We start from the raw sequence: 13,059 nt of genomic DNA, 5'->3' as shown, positions 1-13,059 counted from the left end.
CAGCCCTGTATGTGACATTACCGTTATCTGTCATTTGTACTAAGCTTGGAACTGGCTTAGGGCTTCCTGGCCCCTGCAGGGAAAGTGTCGACATTGACAACAAGGATTTAAGGCTTGATTTTCCGCAGGGACGGAAGGTAAAAATTAGAAATTACCTTTCACATACCTTGGAAATCTGTATTTTGATTTCAAGTTGGGCCTTTCTAGGGTTTAATTAAAACTTTAGTATGCTTTATTCGTCTGTAACTGAGATAGCAGCAATAAGACGCAAATACGTTTAGTATTTCTACCCTGCAACTAGATTATCAAATGTAAATACAATAGGGTATGAATCTGATCCAGCATTGAAAACACATCAGGTTCCATATTTTCTCTTGTCGAAAAATAAAAATAAAAAATTTTAAGTAATTTTTATTTTTCCTAACATACTTACCGAGAACTACTTTCTTAGGAGTTACCTGTAATCTCCTCTCTACCGACCAGTTTTGTGTAGTATATCCTATACCCGTTTTCTATGGAGGGCTAACCCGGGAGTGAGAGAACGTGCCCCGAGGGTAGCCTTTGAGCTAGGTCGAGGTTCGCTTGGGTCCCGTGAGTCATTAAGTTCTCTGGTCGCGACGTGATACCATACTCTCACGTCGCTCTCATCTCTCTCGACCCTTTGTGTCCGCCTTGTGTGTCCCGCGTGGTATCTTTGTGCTTATCCCTTGTGTTCTTGCGTGTTCACTCTCCTTCCTTGTGCTTCCCAAGTGTATCCCTTTGATTCCCTTCGTTCCTGTGCCTTGTGGTTGTGTGCTATGGAGCAGATCCGCCGTTGTCCTGGGCCTAGAGCCGGAAATTCGTGTGGAGCGTTCCTTTCCAAGCCCGAAGTAGACCCTCACTCCCTTTGCTCTTCCTGTAGGGGCAGGATGTGCTCGCCATCGGATATGTGCATTGAGTGTGTTAGGTGGAGTGAGATACAGTGGGTGCGTTACGGCACTAAGAAGAAGAAGTCGTCGAAACGTTAGCCCAGGAAATCTAGCATCTCTTCGCCGTTACCATCACCCAGTGGACGGTCCGACGGGGCTTCTGTCTCGACTTCCCCTACCCAAAGTAGGGGACGAGGTAAGTCCGTTGCGGGGAAAGAGCTGAGGGTTCTTCCCCAGGAGTCTAATGTGTGTGAAGTGGGGGTTGCTGGGACTTCTCAGGCTAGTGGGGGGCCTGGTAGTGCTGTGTCGGGGGGTTCTGGAGACTCTGCCCTTGTGCTTGGGGGGCACGTTTCCTCCGACGACCCCTTGTGGTGTAGTAATGTTGTGCCTGTTTCTTCGAAATGATGCCACTCAATGGAGATGTGAAACCAAATCTGACTTGTACAGATTTTGGGAATGCATGAACACCGTGACGCAACGTTCACTCGGCACTGGTGTTATTGGTCAGATATGCACCTATATAGAACAGTGTGTTAATCATCGTTGTGATTTGCACTCGAGGGTAAATGTACCCCTGCACCCGATGCACTGGAAAGTCCCAAAGCAGTTCACTGTTAATCGCAGCGCTAGACGACGGGTTTTATAACACTACCTGCTGCCACCACAACATGTTTATTTCATGTACTTGCTTCGTATATTGTTTGTAAAAGACTCTGGATGATCTCCACCCAGTGTATGAGCGGAGTCTTCCAAAGCCCTTGTGCTGGAAGAAGTTCAACGAAGAAGTAACTTTCCTTGGATCGTGGCCTGCGGGTGTACTGTCAGGATCCACTCTGCGAATAAGGTAGGTGAGCTTTGCTTTCGGTTGTCTTAGGGGGAGGTTTGATCCTGAGGTTTTCGCCTCTGATGAGCTGTCCTCCCTGGAAGTCTGAGGTTCTTCGAAGATAGACCTTAAGACACTACTGAGAGGTATCTTCCTTCAGTGGGCAGATTCTCCAAAGGCCCCACCTCTTCGTGGGTAGCTCATTCTTGGCAAGAAAAGCAGGATCAGGAAAGAGGTTCAGTTCTCCTGTCTAGGAACTGTATATGGCCTTCATTTCTAGATAAAGCCATTATTTCACTAACTCTAGCCCCTGAGGCTGGGACAAACAGAAAAATAACTTTCTGTGTTAGATCCTTTAGAATACAATTCTCATTGTTTAGATTCGCAGCATGGTGCAAGACTTGTCCAAAGACCACGTGATGGGCTTTGGAGGGGTTGCTGGCTTGAGTCTGTTAGATCCTCTAGAGTACAATTCTCATTGTTTAGATTCGAAGCATGGTGCAAGACATTGTCCAAAGACCATATGATGGGCTTTGGAGGGGTTGCTGGCTTGAGTCTAGCCCCTGCTTTTTGGATCTTATTAAAAATTTCACTAGCGAGGTCCACTCCAAAGGTGTACAGAAGTGGTTTAGCCAGGACTGACTTACACAAGGTAATCGTAGTGGAAGCCAGGCCTTGTTCGAGTAGGAATATGAAGAAAACTAGACCAAAATCTATCGATATTTCTGTCGGTTCCTTTGATTTCACAAAGGACACCCATTTCTTGCATGATGATTCCTATTGTTAGTCGAACTTGACTTATACTTTTCAATGAAGTCAACTTTATCCTTAGAGATTCTAAACCTTCTGTTCGCCGCTAGGGTGAGAAAATCGTGAGATTTGGTTGTTGGTTCTCAAGGATGAAGCGCAAGCAGTCAACTTCTGAACCAGATTGGATAATGCTGGGTCCGGCAGAGGGAACAGCTTCAGTTTCAGTTCTATAACTAGAGGGAACCAGTTGCTTTGGGGCCGCTACTGCTGATGTCCTTCTGAAGGATCTTAGCTTGTCGAGAACTCTTAGCAGGAGGATGGTTGGTGGAAACAGGTAAATGTGGTTCCAATTGTTCCGTTCGAGGGACGTGATGTCCATCGCCTCTGCTTAAGGGTCCATCTAGGGGCTATATAACGAGGTAGTTTCTTGTTGTCGCTCATTGTGAAGAAGTCGGTCTGCAGTTCCGGGACTTTTTCCGAGTTGAAGGAGAATGGATCTGCGTCTAGGGACCATTCTGTCTCTATGGGCTTTCGCCTATATAGAGCATCTGCTGTCACGTTGCGGAACCTGTGTAGGTGAATTGCTGATAGGTGCTATCCCTTCTTCCTTATCAGGTGGAAGGTGGCTAATATCACACGTCCTATGTGAGATGATCTCGAGCCTTGTCTATTTAGACATTTTACTATCCCTTCGTTGTTCAGGGCCAATCTGATGTGGATTGTTCTGCGAGGGGATAGTCTCTTCAACGTCAGGTAAAGTGTCAGAGCTTCCTAAACATCGATATGAAAGATTTTCAACTGGTACGACCAATTCTTTTGTACTTTTCTCTCGTAAGAATGGCCACCTTATCCTTTCGAGAAGGAGTGTACCTCCACTGATGGTTGTGGTGGTTGCAGGGGAATTCTTCGTGCTAGGTTCTTGGCTATTGACCACGGCCTTAACAACGTGCGTAATAGGGTCGGGGCCAGCCTTGGTTGATCTCTTCGAGCTTTTCATACGTATCTTCTCCAGACTCTTGACGCATCTTTTAGACGTGCCTTTAGCACTGGGTCTGTCACTGCCACAAACTGGAGAGAGTGCAATACTCTTTCCTGTTGGCATTCTGAAATCCTCTTATGACAGATTAGTCTCTTGACAGATCCCTTTATCTCTCTTCCCTTCTTGAATAGAATGGAGAGATGGCGAGACTTTAAGTCCCATTGGATGCCTAGCCATTAGAACTTCTGAGCTGGAGGAAGGTGAGACTTCTTGCGATTGATGTTGAAGCCCAGGTGTTCCAGAGACTGGATCACATTGTTGGCTGCCTGCAGACAATTAGTCTTGCATGCTGCTCATACTGGTCAATCGTCTAGATATGCTAGTAATTGAACTCCTTCGGAGTTTAGCTGCTAGATGATTGCGTCTGCCGGCTTCGTGAACATCCTTGGGGCTGTATTCAGTCCGAAGGACATTGCTCTGAAGAATCATTTCTTCTGTAGCATGAATCCTAGGTAGGAGGAGAAAGGGCGGCTCAATAGAACATGCCAGTGAGCATCTGTTGGGTCTATTGAGGGTGTGTTTGCTCCTTTTGGTAGAAGGGTCCTTATGTGTTGCCAAGTAGGCATCCGGAACTTGTTGTTCTCGATGAACTTGTTCAGTGGAGACAAGTCTAAAATGACTCTGAGTTTGTCTAAGTCTTTCTTGGGAACACAAAACAGCATTCCCAGGAATTTAATGGACTTCGCTTTCCTTCTTACCTTCTTGTTCAAGAGTTTTGAGGTATATTCTTCTCACGAGGGGGTGGAGTGTTAGAAGAATTTTGGAAAACGGGGTGGAATTCTGTTCCATTTCCACCGGAGTCTATTCGTTAACAGGCGGTCGGCACAGGGATCGAAGGTCCCACGATCCCGACAGTGATACGGTCTACCTTCTACCTGGAACCCCTTTTGGGTGTGGGGTCCAGTGGATTTGTTTTCATGACCACGTCCTACTCGGCTTGCCGGGTTGACTGCGTTGCCGGCTGGGAACCTACTGGCGGCGGTTAGGTAGCCGCTTCGGTCACTTCCCCCTTATGTCCTTCCTTCACCGGAAGTGAATGCCCCAGGGGGAAAGACTGAGCCGGCCCTGACGGCTGCCGGTGGGAAACCCAACATACTGTTGAGAATTCTTCAGTCCTCTCTTGGTCTGCCATCCACAAACCTTGCAGCTGGCAGCAGACTTTTGTGTAAGGATGGAAGCTAGAATCAGATGGACTCCTCCCCTTCCATTAGAATTCTCATTCTGGCAAGGAGACAGTAGGCGGCAGGATAGTCCTCCTACACTTCCAGTTATTGTGCTAAACCATAATAATAGGAAACCCTCCTTTCCATTCTTTCTCTCCCTCTATCAGTTAGTGCCACCAGGTACTAACATAACCGTGGTAGTGTACCAGCAAAACTACAGTATACAACAATACAGTAGTACAAGTAATTTCTAACATACTCTGTGTATCCTATCACAGTCTATTGTTGGGACCGCATAACATGTTGAGGTTGAGTAATCCCTCAACACCCAGATGAATCCTTTGATCATCGGGACCCATATAAAACACCAATCAATATTAATATACTACAGGTGTAGAAGTTAGTATAAAGGTTTACTAACCCCGTCTCTACGTACGAGAGTCGTTCCACCCTGTATTCTCCCTTATATGGAATCTAAATATTAATATTGACGGAGGTCTCAGCGATTGCCTGGGAGAGGAATCACAGATATGTGTCTTTCCTATTTCCTTTCTAGCTTACTATCCTAAGCTATTAATTACAATAGTAAATATTACTATTAAATGTATGCATTTATATCAATGATATAAACAACTAAATACTCATCAAATCATTTTCCTTTACAGGAGGAGCCAATGGTGACGTGTGCAGTTGTGTTCTGCAATCACAAGAGTAAGGACTTTTGTGGGCATACAATGTGCTGGTCTCATGCCCCCTGCTGCATCGTATCTGGATCCCGAGGTACTGGGACCCGAAGGGTTGCTCAAACTGCTCGACCTTGCTGTCCAACGGCTATGGAGAAACCATCCCTGTCTCCATAGAGGCTAGGGATACAGCAAGGGAAACCCTTCGTAGGTGGGTAAGGTTCCAAAAGAACTCTCCGGGACCTTACCTGCCCAATGAATCTCTCAGGTGCCTTCTGTTCCCTAAGGCTCATCCTAGTGCGGTAGTGCCCCAGGAACAGGTCCAGCCTCCCTTCATCCAACTGAAGATCGACGCGGACATCCACAAGGCACTTGAAGGCATGGACATCCACCAAGAACGGATGTCGGAAGTGTCTGCCGACACTGAACAGGACCTACTGCAAGAAGGCCCTGAAGAAAACGTGGTTCAACCATCAACGGAGGAAGAAGAATCAGTTTCGACGGTGACTGAGGACACCCAGTTCACCGTGACGTCATATCAACCTATGCCGTCGACCTCTTCAGCCCTAACTCCCCAACCGACTACACAGGTCGACAGGAGCAAGGCGCTCCTATCGTCGATCCAGCAGATGTTGGAAGTGTTCCGGAAGGAACAAGAGGAAATGAAACAGGACATCCAGCAGACGAAAAGAGAGGTACAAGAAGGGAAGCGCCCCGTAACTTCCAGGGGCTCTACTAAACCCCTTAAAGTATCAGACCTCCCTCACTGCTCCGAAACAAACCATTGGAGGTATACGGAGCACATGCCCATGATGAATGGGAAGCTATTCATCTCCGAGAAGTTGGGGGCCAAGCCACTTGAAGATCATGAGTAATGCCTAAGGTAGGGAACGTTGCTATTAGCTAGAGTGGTGATTATTTCATGGTAACATAAAAAGACTAAAATAGCTCTTACATATTCAGAAATAAAAGGCCAGAATACCAAAAACTTTGTTGGTTGGCTGAAAACAGGAGGAGGAGGGGCTAATATTTGAGAGTGGAGATTTTTCAGTGAAATTTCCCCGAGTGTGAACTTGTATGATATACAGCCATGTACTACACTCTTTCGTAGCTTATGAAAATGAAAATTGTAATAATAATAACTATAATGATAATAATAAGGACGATGATGTCATCCCGACGTCACAGTGTGTATTACCAAGTATGTTTTGACGTATACTGACATTAATGAGGCACAGGGGTTAATAAAATCATGGGTTATTGAGTTTTTCATTATTATCTCTACTATTGATAAGTCATAAGATATAAAATTAGCATATATAGGCTTTGGCACACCCCTGCCTAACATCCGTTTTTTTTTTCTTAAATAGGCATACAGTGAGCCCTCGTTTATCGCGGTAGATAGGTTCCAGACCCGACCGCGATAGGTGAAAATCCGCAATATTTACGTATTTATTTAACACGTTTATTCAGACTTTTAAAACCTTCCCTTGTATGTAGTACTGTTAACAAACTACCCTTTAATGTACAGAACACTTAATGCATGTACTACAGTACCCTAAACTAAAACAGGCACAAATATTAAAGGCGATTTTATATCATGCGTTTCCTAACCACGCCAAAAAGCACAATAAAAGATGGCAACCAATGTTTTGTTTACGTTTATCTCTGATCATAATGAAGAAACAAACGCATTTACACATCTGTGTATAGGTTAGTTTTTGCATCGATTATATTGATTATTCAGTACAGTATGTTGATTTTGTTATTACCAATGTTTTACTTAATTTTTCTTAGGACTTCCAAATGAAATGTTTTTCTTTATGACGCCGCCTGAAACGACGGCGTCATAAAGTACGCTCAGTAAACAAACGAAGGCATTTAACGCGCATGATGAAAGTGATAAATAATATTACAGTAAAAGCTTTTAAAAAATATGTTATTACAAATATTATTTACCGTATCTATATAAAATCATACATACGTAGCAAAGCAGGAAAACAATTTACGAGAGAGAGAGAGAGAGAGGAGAGAGAGAGAGAGAGAGAGAGAGAGAGAGAGAGAGAGAGAGAGAGAGAGGAGAGAGAGAGAGAGAGAGTTGTTTTACGTACGTAAATGTAAATTTTAAACAAAAAAATAGCCCCATTTCATATAAAATAGGTTATTACAAATATTTTACTTTATCATATTACAGTAGTCTGTATAACACTGTAAAGTTCAGTACAGTATGTTGTTGTTATAGTCGTGGTGATGAAATTCGATTACAACAGCTGATTCTCTCTCTCTCTCTCTCTCTCTCTCTCTCTCTCTCTCTCTCTTCGTGTTATACAATACTTACATATAGATGAAGAAACTAAAATTAGTTTTCTTAGTGTCAATTAAATACGAAACGAAAAAATTATGCCGAGTTTACATCCATTTCAATCGTTGCTAAAAATACGGCATCCAATTTCATCAGCAAACCACTATTTCTTGGGAAACATCATTTTACAGTATTCTAGAAAATTGCTACTCTTTAAATAGTTATTTGCACATTAAGAAAGCGTGTACTTTTTGTTTTTAAATTTTGGGGTGTGTTTTAAAAATCGAGTATTGTTGACTTCTTTTTGTTTCACTTTTGGCTGTGATTAGATCAGCTGACGTCTAGCTGCCGCTCTTGAGAGTGTACGAATACACTAACAAAGTATCGTTTATACCATTTCTTAACTTATTCAAACCGTCCACAGTATACAGTTGATATTACATAAGCACCAATGTGTTATAACCTATAAAATTTTTTTGTTTATTACAATTAAAACAACACACACACACACACACACACACACTCTCTCTCTCTCTCTCTCTCTCTCTCTCTCTCTCTCTCTTCAATACCTTATCATTCACTAATTTTATAAAGACACTCTCTCTCTCTCTCAATACCTTGTCATTCACGAATTAAATAATGTTTCTCTCTCTCTCTCTCTCTCTCTCTCTCTCAATACCTTGTCATTCACGAATTAAATAATGTTTCTCTCTCTCTCTCTCTCTCTCTCTCTCTCTTCAATACCTTATCATTCACTAATTTAATAAAGATTCTCTCTCTCTCTCTCTCTCTCTCTCTCTCTCTCTCTCTCTTTCAATACCTTGTCATTCACGAATTAAATGATTCTCTCTCTCTCTCTCTCTCTCTCTCTCTCTCTTCAATACCTTATCATTCACTAATTTTATAAAGACACACTCTCTCTCTCTCTCTCTCTCTCTCTCTCTCTCTCTCTCTCAATACCTTGTCATTCACGAATTAAATAATGATTCTCTCTCACTCTCTCTCTCTCTCTCTCTCTCTCTCTCTCTCTCTCTCTTCAATACCTTATCATTCACTAATTTTATAAAGACACTCTCTCTCTCTCTCTCTCTCTCTCTCTCTCTGTGTGGGCTACTTTTCACTACCTCCCATTCCTTACCTCTATCTCTCTAACAAATGATATCTTTGTTGCTCCTCAAAGTTTCATTTATATTGAAAATCAATCATGATTCAATTTTCCTTACTTTCTCCAATCTCGCACCATCGGTCACATCGCGGTATTTTCGAAATTTCCGGAAAATCCGTGATATATGTATATACATGCGTTATGAAAAAAATCCGCAAAGTGGTGAATCCGCGATGGTCGAACCGCGAAGTAGCGAGGGATCACTGTATCTATATAGAGCATAAACATCTAAATTTAACCTCCTCAAGTATTAGGACCATTGGGCAAGATATTTTCAACAGCTAACTGCCATAAACTACCAAAATAAAAGCCGAGGGGTGACTAATGAAGAATAAACATTTGTATATAAAGTTAGCATATGCCAAAAACATTAGGCTACGCTAGTCTAAACATCATTTAGAGGGGGTTAGCAACATTAGCTGGACTAAAAACTTTTAGAATCCTGATAATTACCAATGTACAAATTCATAAGGTAATTTAAGAGCCAAGGCTTGATTACTGTTAATTAATTTAACAGTAGATGAAGAAGTCTCAATTCCTGGAGCTGAGCACAGGACATGCCAGCTCAGCTACAGATATGAAGATGACGGCTTGGCACAAAGTTACTGAGCAAGTAGCACTGTCTTCAGATAGTTTTTGGTGATGACGCATCACTGATAGCCAGATGGTTTTAAAATTGGAGTCGCTGTGCATAGTTCAATAGCGCCAGAACTTCAGGATCTCTCTTAAATGTTTTGCACCTTAATAAAGTGACCCCAGAGCAGGAGACAATATTTCTTTGGTATTTTATGTTGTATTAGTTCCCTGTTCTAGACTTTTGCAGGAAAGTCCTTGCACACAGCACACTAACCCGAGAAAGGGAAAAGGTGATAAGCTACAAAAACTTAAACACCTTTATGCTGTCAAAAACATGGGAAGTGAATGGCTTCATACTTTGTAAACAGCTGATTATGTAAACAAACAAAACATACACTGAAACTGATTATGATCAGTAATTCTAACCCCTCTACTATGCAAACACTATTAATAAGAATGGTGGATAGCTAAACCATAACTTGATTTCTGTTTACTTAACCACACAGTAGATGAAGACTTCTCACTTCTCAGAGCTGTACGATTGAAGATGGAAGTTGGTTGTAGTTAGTGAGCAAGCAACAGTGTCTTCAGTATTAGTAAGAGTTCTTGGTAACGACTTGGCATTGGTTACCAGATGATTTTCAGCATTGGAGGTGAATTGATGTGTTCTATGGTATCTGAACTCCTAGGTCTCCCTTATAAACATTAGGTAGGAACAGAAACGACTAAGAACACATAAATCAAATGTCAAGGACATTGGCATACACAAAAACCATTACTATACCACAGCATAAATAAGAAAAGCCAAATGGGATAAGGCTAACTAAAAAAAAAAAAAACAATGAAGAAACCAAAATATAAGGGCAACAATATTTGTGTCAGAAGACTGCATAGTCCTTTTTGTTTGAAGGTCACACATGGAGTGACAGTAACTCCTACCAAACAAACAAAGGTGATACCCAAAAGGTTAACTTAGCTAGGGAATGGATATTCCTCCCATTCTTCCCTTGGAGTTTACCAGGGAACTGATGACCTCAGGAATGGCAATTGTAAAATGATGCAATTGTGTTAAGCAAACACTTTTCACCTTTATTAAAATATTTTTAAAATAAATTTTTCAATTTATTTGAAGAAAAAAATATTGCATCAATACTTACTGATTCATTACCCAAAGCAGTTTATGTACATATTCTAAAAGAAATTACACTGAATCATATAAATATGGCATAAATTCCTCATTTTTTTCTTTACTCAAAGAGCACTCGTGTGCATTTCATTAAGAAAAAACAAAATCCCAAGCATAGATATCGTAAGCCTTGAGGAATAGAAAGAAACCAGTGATGAAGTGGAACAATAATTCACACAGCTACAACATACTGTGAAGTCAAGTGTTGTAAAATATTAAACATTATTAATATAAATTGTTTACTGGTAACAAAGAATCTGAATGATAAAAAGACATACAAGGAGTTCCAGCCCCTAGCAATAGTAGGATACCATTTATCATTATTTTCATCATCTAACATTGCAGAGTGCTTATTCTGTAAATATATAGGCATGACAATGCTCACCTTTATTGTAGCAAAATATATCTCTCCCTTATACTGAAAAGCAACTAAATTCTGCTCAGATTTCTTTTCTGCTGGACGCACAAATATCATCCAGTTGCTACGTTCTTCCTGTTGTGTATCCAAAAGAAGATAATCCCCTTCTTCCTGTGTAATCTTAAAAACAATGCCAAACCTAAAAAAAAAAAAAAATCAATATATTAGGAACAAACAAAATTCTAATGACGGAATTTATTTTCATACTCACCTGATATTCAAATTGCTTCTACTTGAAATTGTGTCGACATCTAAAGGTCGCTCATGAATAGCGGAGGCAAGGGATAGGATCTGAAATTCATCAAGCTAGGAGCAGGAAGGGCCAGGCAATGGCTGCTGATGACTCAACAGGTAGACCTATAGGCTCCCTCAAACCACCCAACCCTACATCACAAGGATGGAGAGGTTGCAGACACTACCAGAAAATACTGAGCTTGAGCGGGTATCAAACCCTTGTCCAAAAAAATTGCCAGCCTAGGATATTTGCAATAAGTTATCACAACACAAAATGAAAATCTCCAACAAAATGTCTCCCCCCTTGGGAACCACCCTGCCATCTGGCAATTGATGGAACTAACATGTCAATGACAAAACATATTATCTCTTCCTTTTCATTTCTCAAAGTTGTAATCCTGATCATTGGTCTTTTGACATCTCTGGTCAATGCAGAGAAAGGGGGGTCATGTACATGAACATCAGGTGAGTAAAAGAATAATAAAGTCTATTATGAAAAATTGTTTATTTCTATGAAACTTCCTTGATGTTCATATTGCTGACTCACACAATGATGGAGGTGAGATAGTGAAGGATAGAAAAGGGAAAGTAACAATATAAATTAATACATTTACTCACCCCCTTCATCTGAGATTAGTTTAAAAGTAACCAACCATAACCCAAAGTAAGCTTATAACCACAAGTTTCAGGGTTGGATTCAAATTCAATACCCAGTATACACCTTTCAATACTAAAGACTTATAAAATATGATAAATAAAATCTTGAACTTTCTCACCGAGAAAAATAAAGGTATAACTTAACCTTGAGTTTAAGTAAAGAAATAGAGTAAATTCTTTTTTGGGCTCAAGCCATGTCGTCCTGATGGAAGGTTCCTATTGGTAGCTTTTTAAGGGATATTTGGCTACAGTGAAATTCCCAGAGAATTGACCTTTAGGTCTCCAGAATTCTAACTCTTGGCGCGAATATCCTTAAAATTTCTCTTAAGGATATCGCATAAAATCAGGGGACGTATAACTTGATACGACACATAGCAATCTTCACCCTGAATAGCATTTTTGCTTCCAGGGGGAAAGTGGCTCAACGGAAGGGGAGCCATTATCAAGGTTACCCTTCCTCTCATATTATTACATGGCTCCAAGATGGCGCTCATTCCTATTTCAGTAGCGATTGTGCACGGTGGTTTTCCGTTATCTAACGTTTTTTATCGTTATTGAGAGGATTTAATATGCAATCTCCAGCTGCTTCTGCCTCTGGAAAGTTGAGTATTTATTCTTTACAGTGTATAATTTTTAGCTCCTGCTTCACAGTAAAATTATTTCAATTTAATGTGTTTTGGAGCTTGGCCGGTCACCGGAGGCGCCATGGGCACTGTCGTTCGTTAAGCATGTGTTATTTAGTTAGCAGAACGACATTCCCGGTGGTAATAGCATTAATAAATTGTGAAAGCTATTTAAGCACAATTATACTAGTAATTATATAATTCGATACTCTTCTCCTGTGGAGATTTAAGTGTAATTCCTCCTTCCCTCTGAGTGCCGCCATAGGCGACAACCCTATCTTAGTCTTGCCATAGAGTAGTTCACTCAGGCTTGACTAGGCTAGTGTTTTCTGTCTCTCACCCTTGCCAGCGAGTATACCGGCTTGGGTTTTCGACAGGACCTCAGAGTATTCAGTCTTTCTGCCGGCGGCCGAGCGGCAGGGAGAGTAGTCACTCCCCTGCCGGCATAGGAGGCTAAGCCTCACTAGGCCACACTTGAAGTGGTAGTATTCTGCCGCCACCTTCTCCCCTGCGGTCTAGAAGACTACAGGTA

General features: G+C 41.5%; 1 protein-coding gene across 4 annotated transcripts in view; it reads right to left on the bottom strand.

Moving 5' to 3' along the window:
* Window positions 1–13,059, bottom strand: part of LOC137638480 (zinc finger protein PLAG1-like) — a 173,047-nt gene that overhangs the window by 21,802 nt on the left and 138,186 nt on the right. For all 4 annotated transcript variants that reach the window (XM_068370568.1, XM_068370567.1, XM_068370569.1 and 1 more), the window contains one exon: window positions 10,981–11,152. In XM_068370568.1, the coding sequence (XP_068226669.1) occupies window positions 10,981–11,152 (172 nt within the window). The remainder of the gene's footprint in view (window positions 1–10,980; window positions 11,153–13,059) is intronic.

The sequence above is a fragment of the Palaemon carinicauda genome, chromosome 3 (assembly GCF_036898095.1).
Source record: "Palaemon carinicauda isolate YSFRI2023 chromosome 3, ASM3689809v2, whole genome shotgun sequence".
Lineage (NCBI taxonomy): Eukaryota > Metazoa > Arthropoda > Malacostraca > Decapoda > Palaemonidae > Palaemon > Palaemon carinicauda.
Note: the sequence above shows the minus strand (reverse complement) of the source record. Positions and strands in the feature narration are given on the sequence as shown.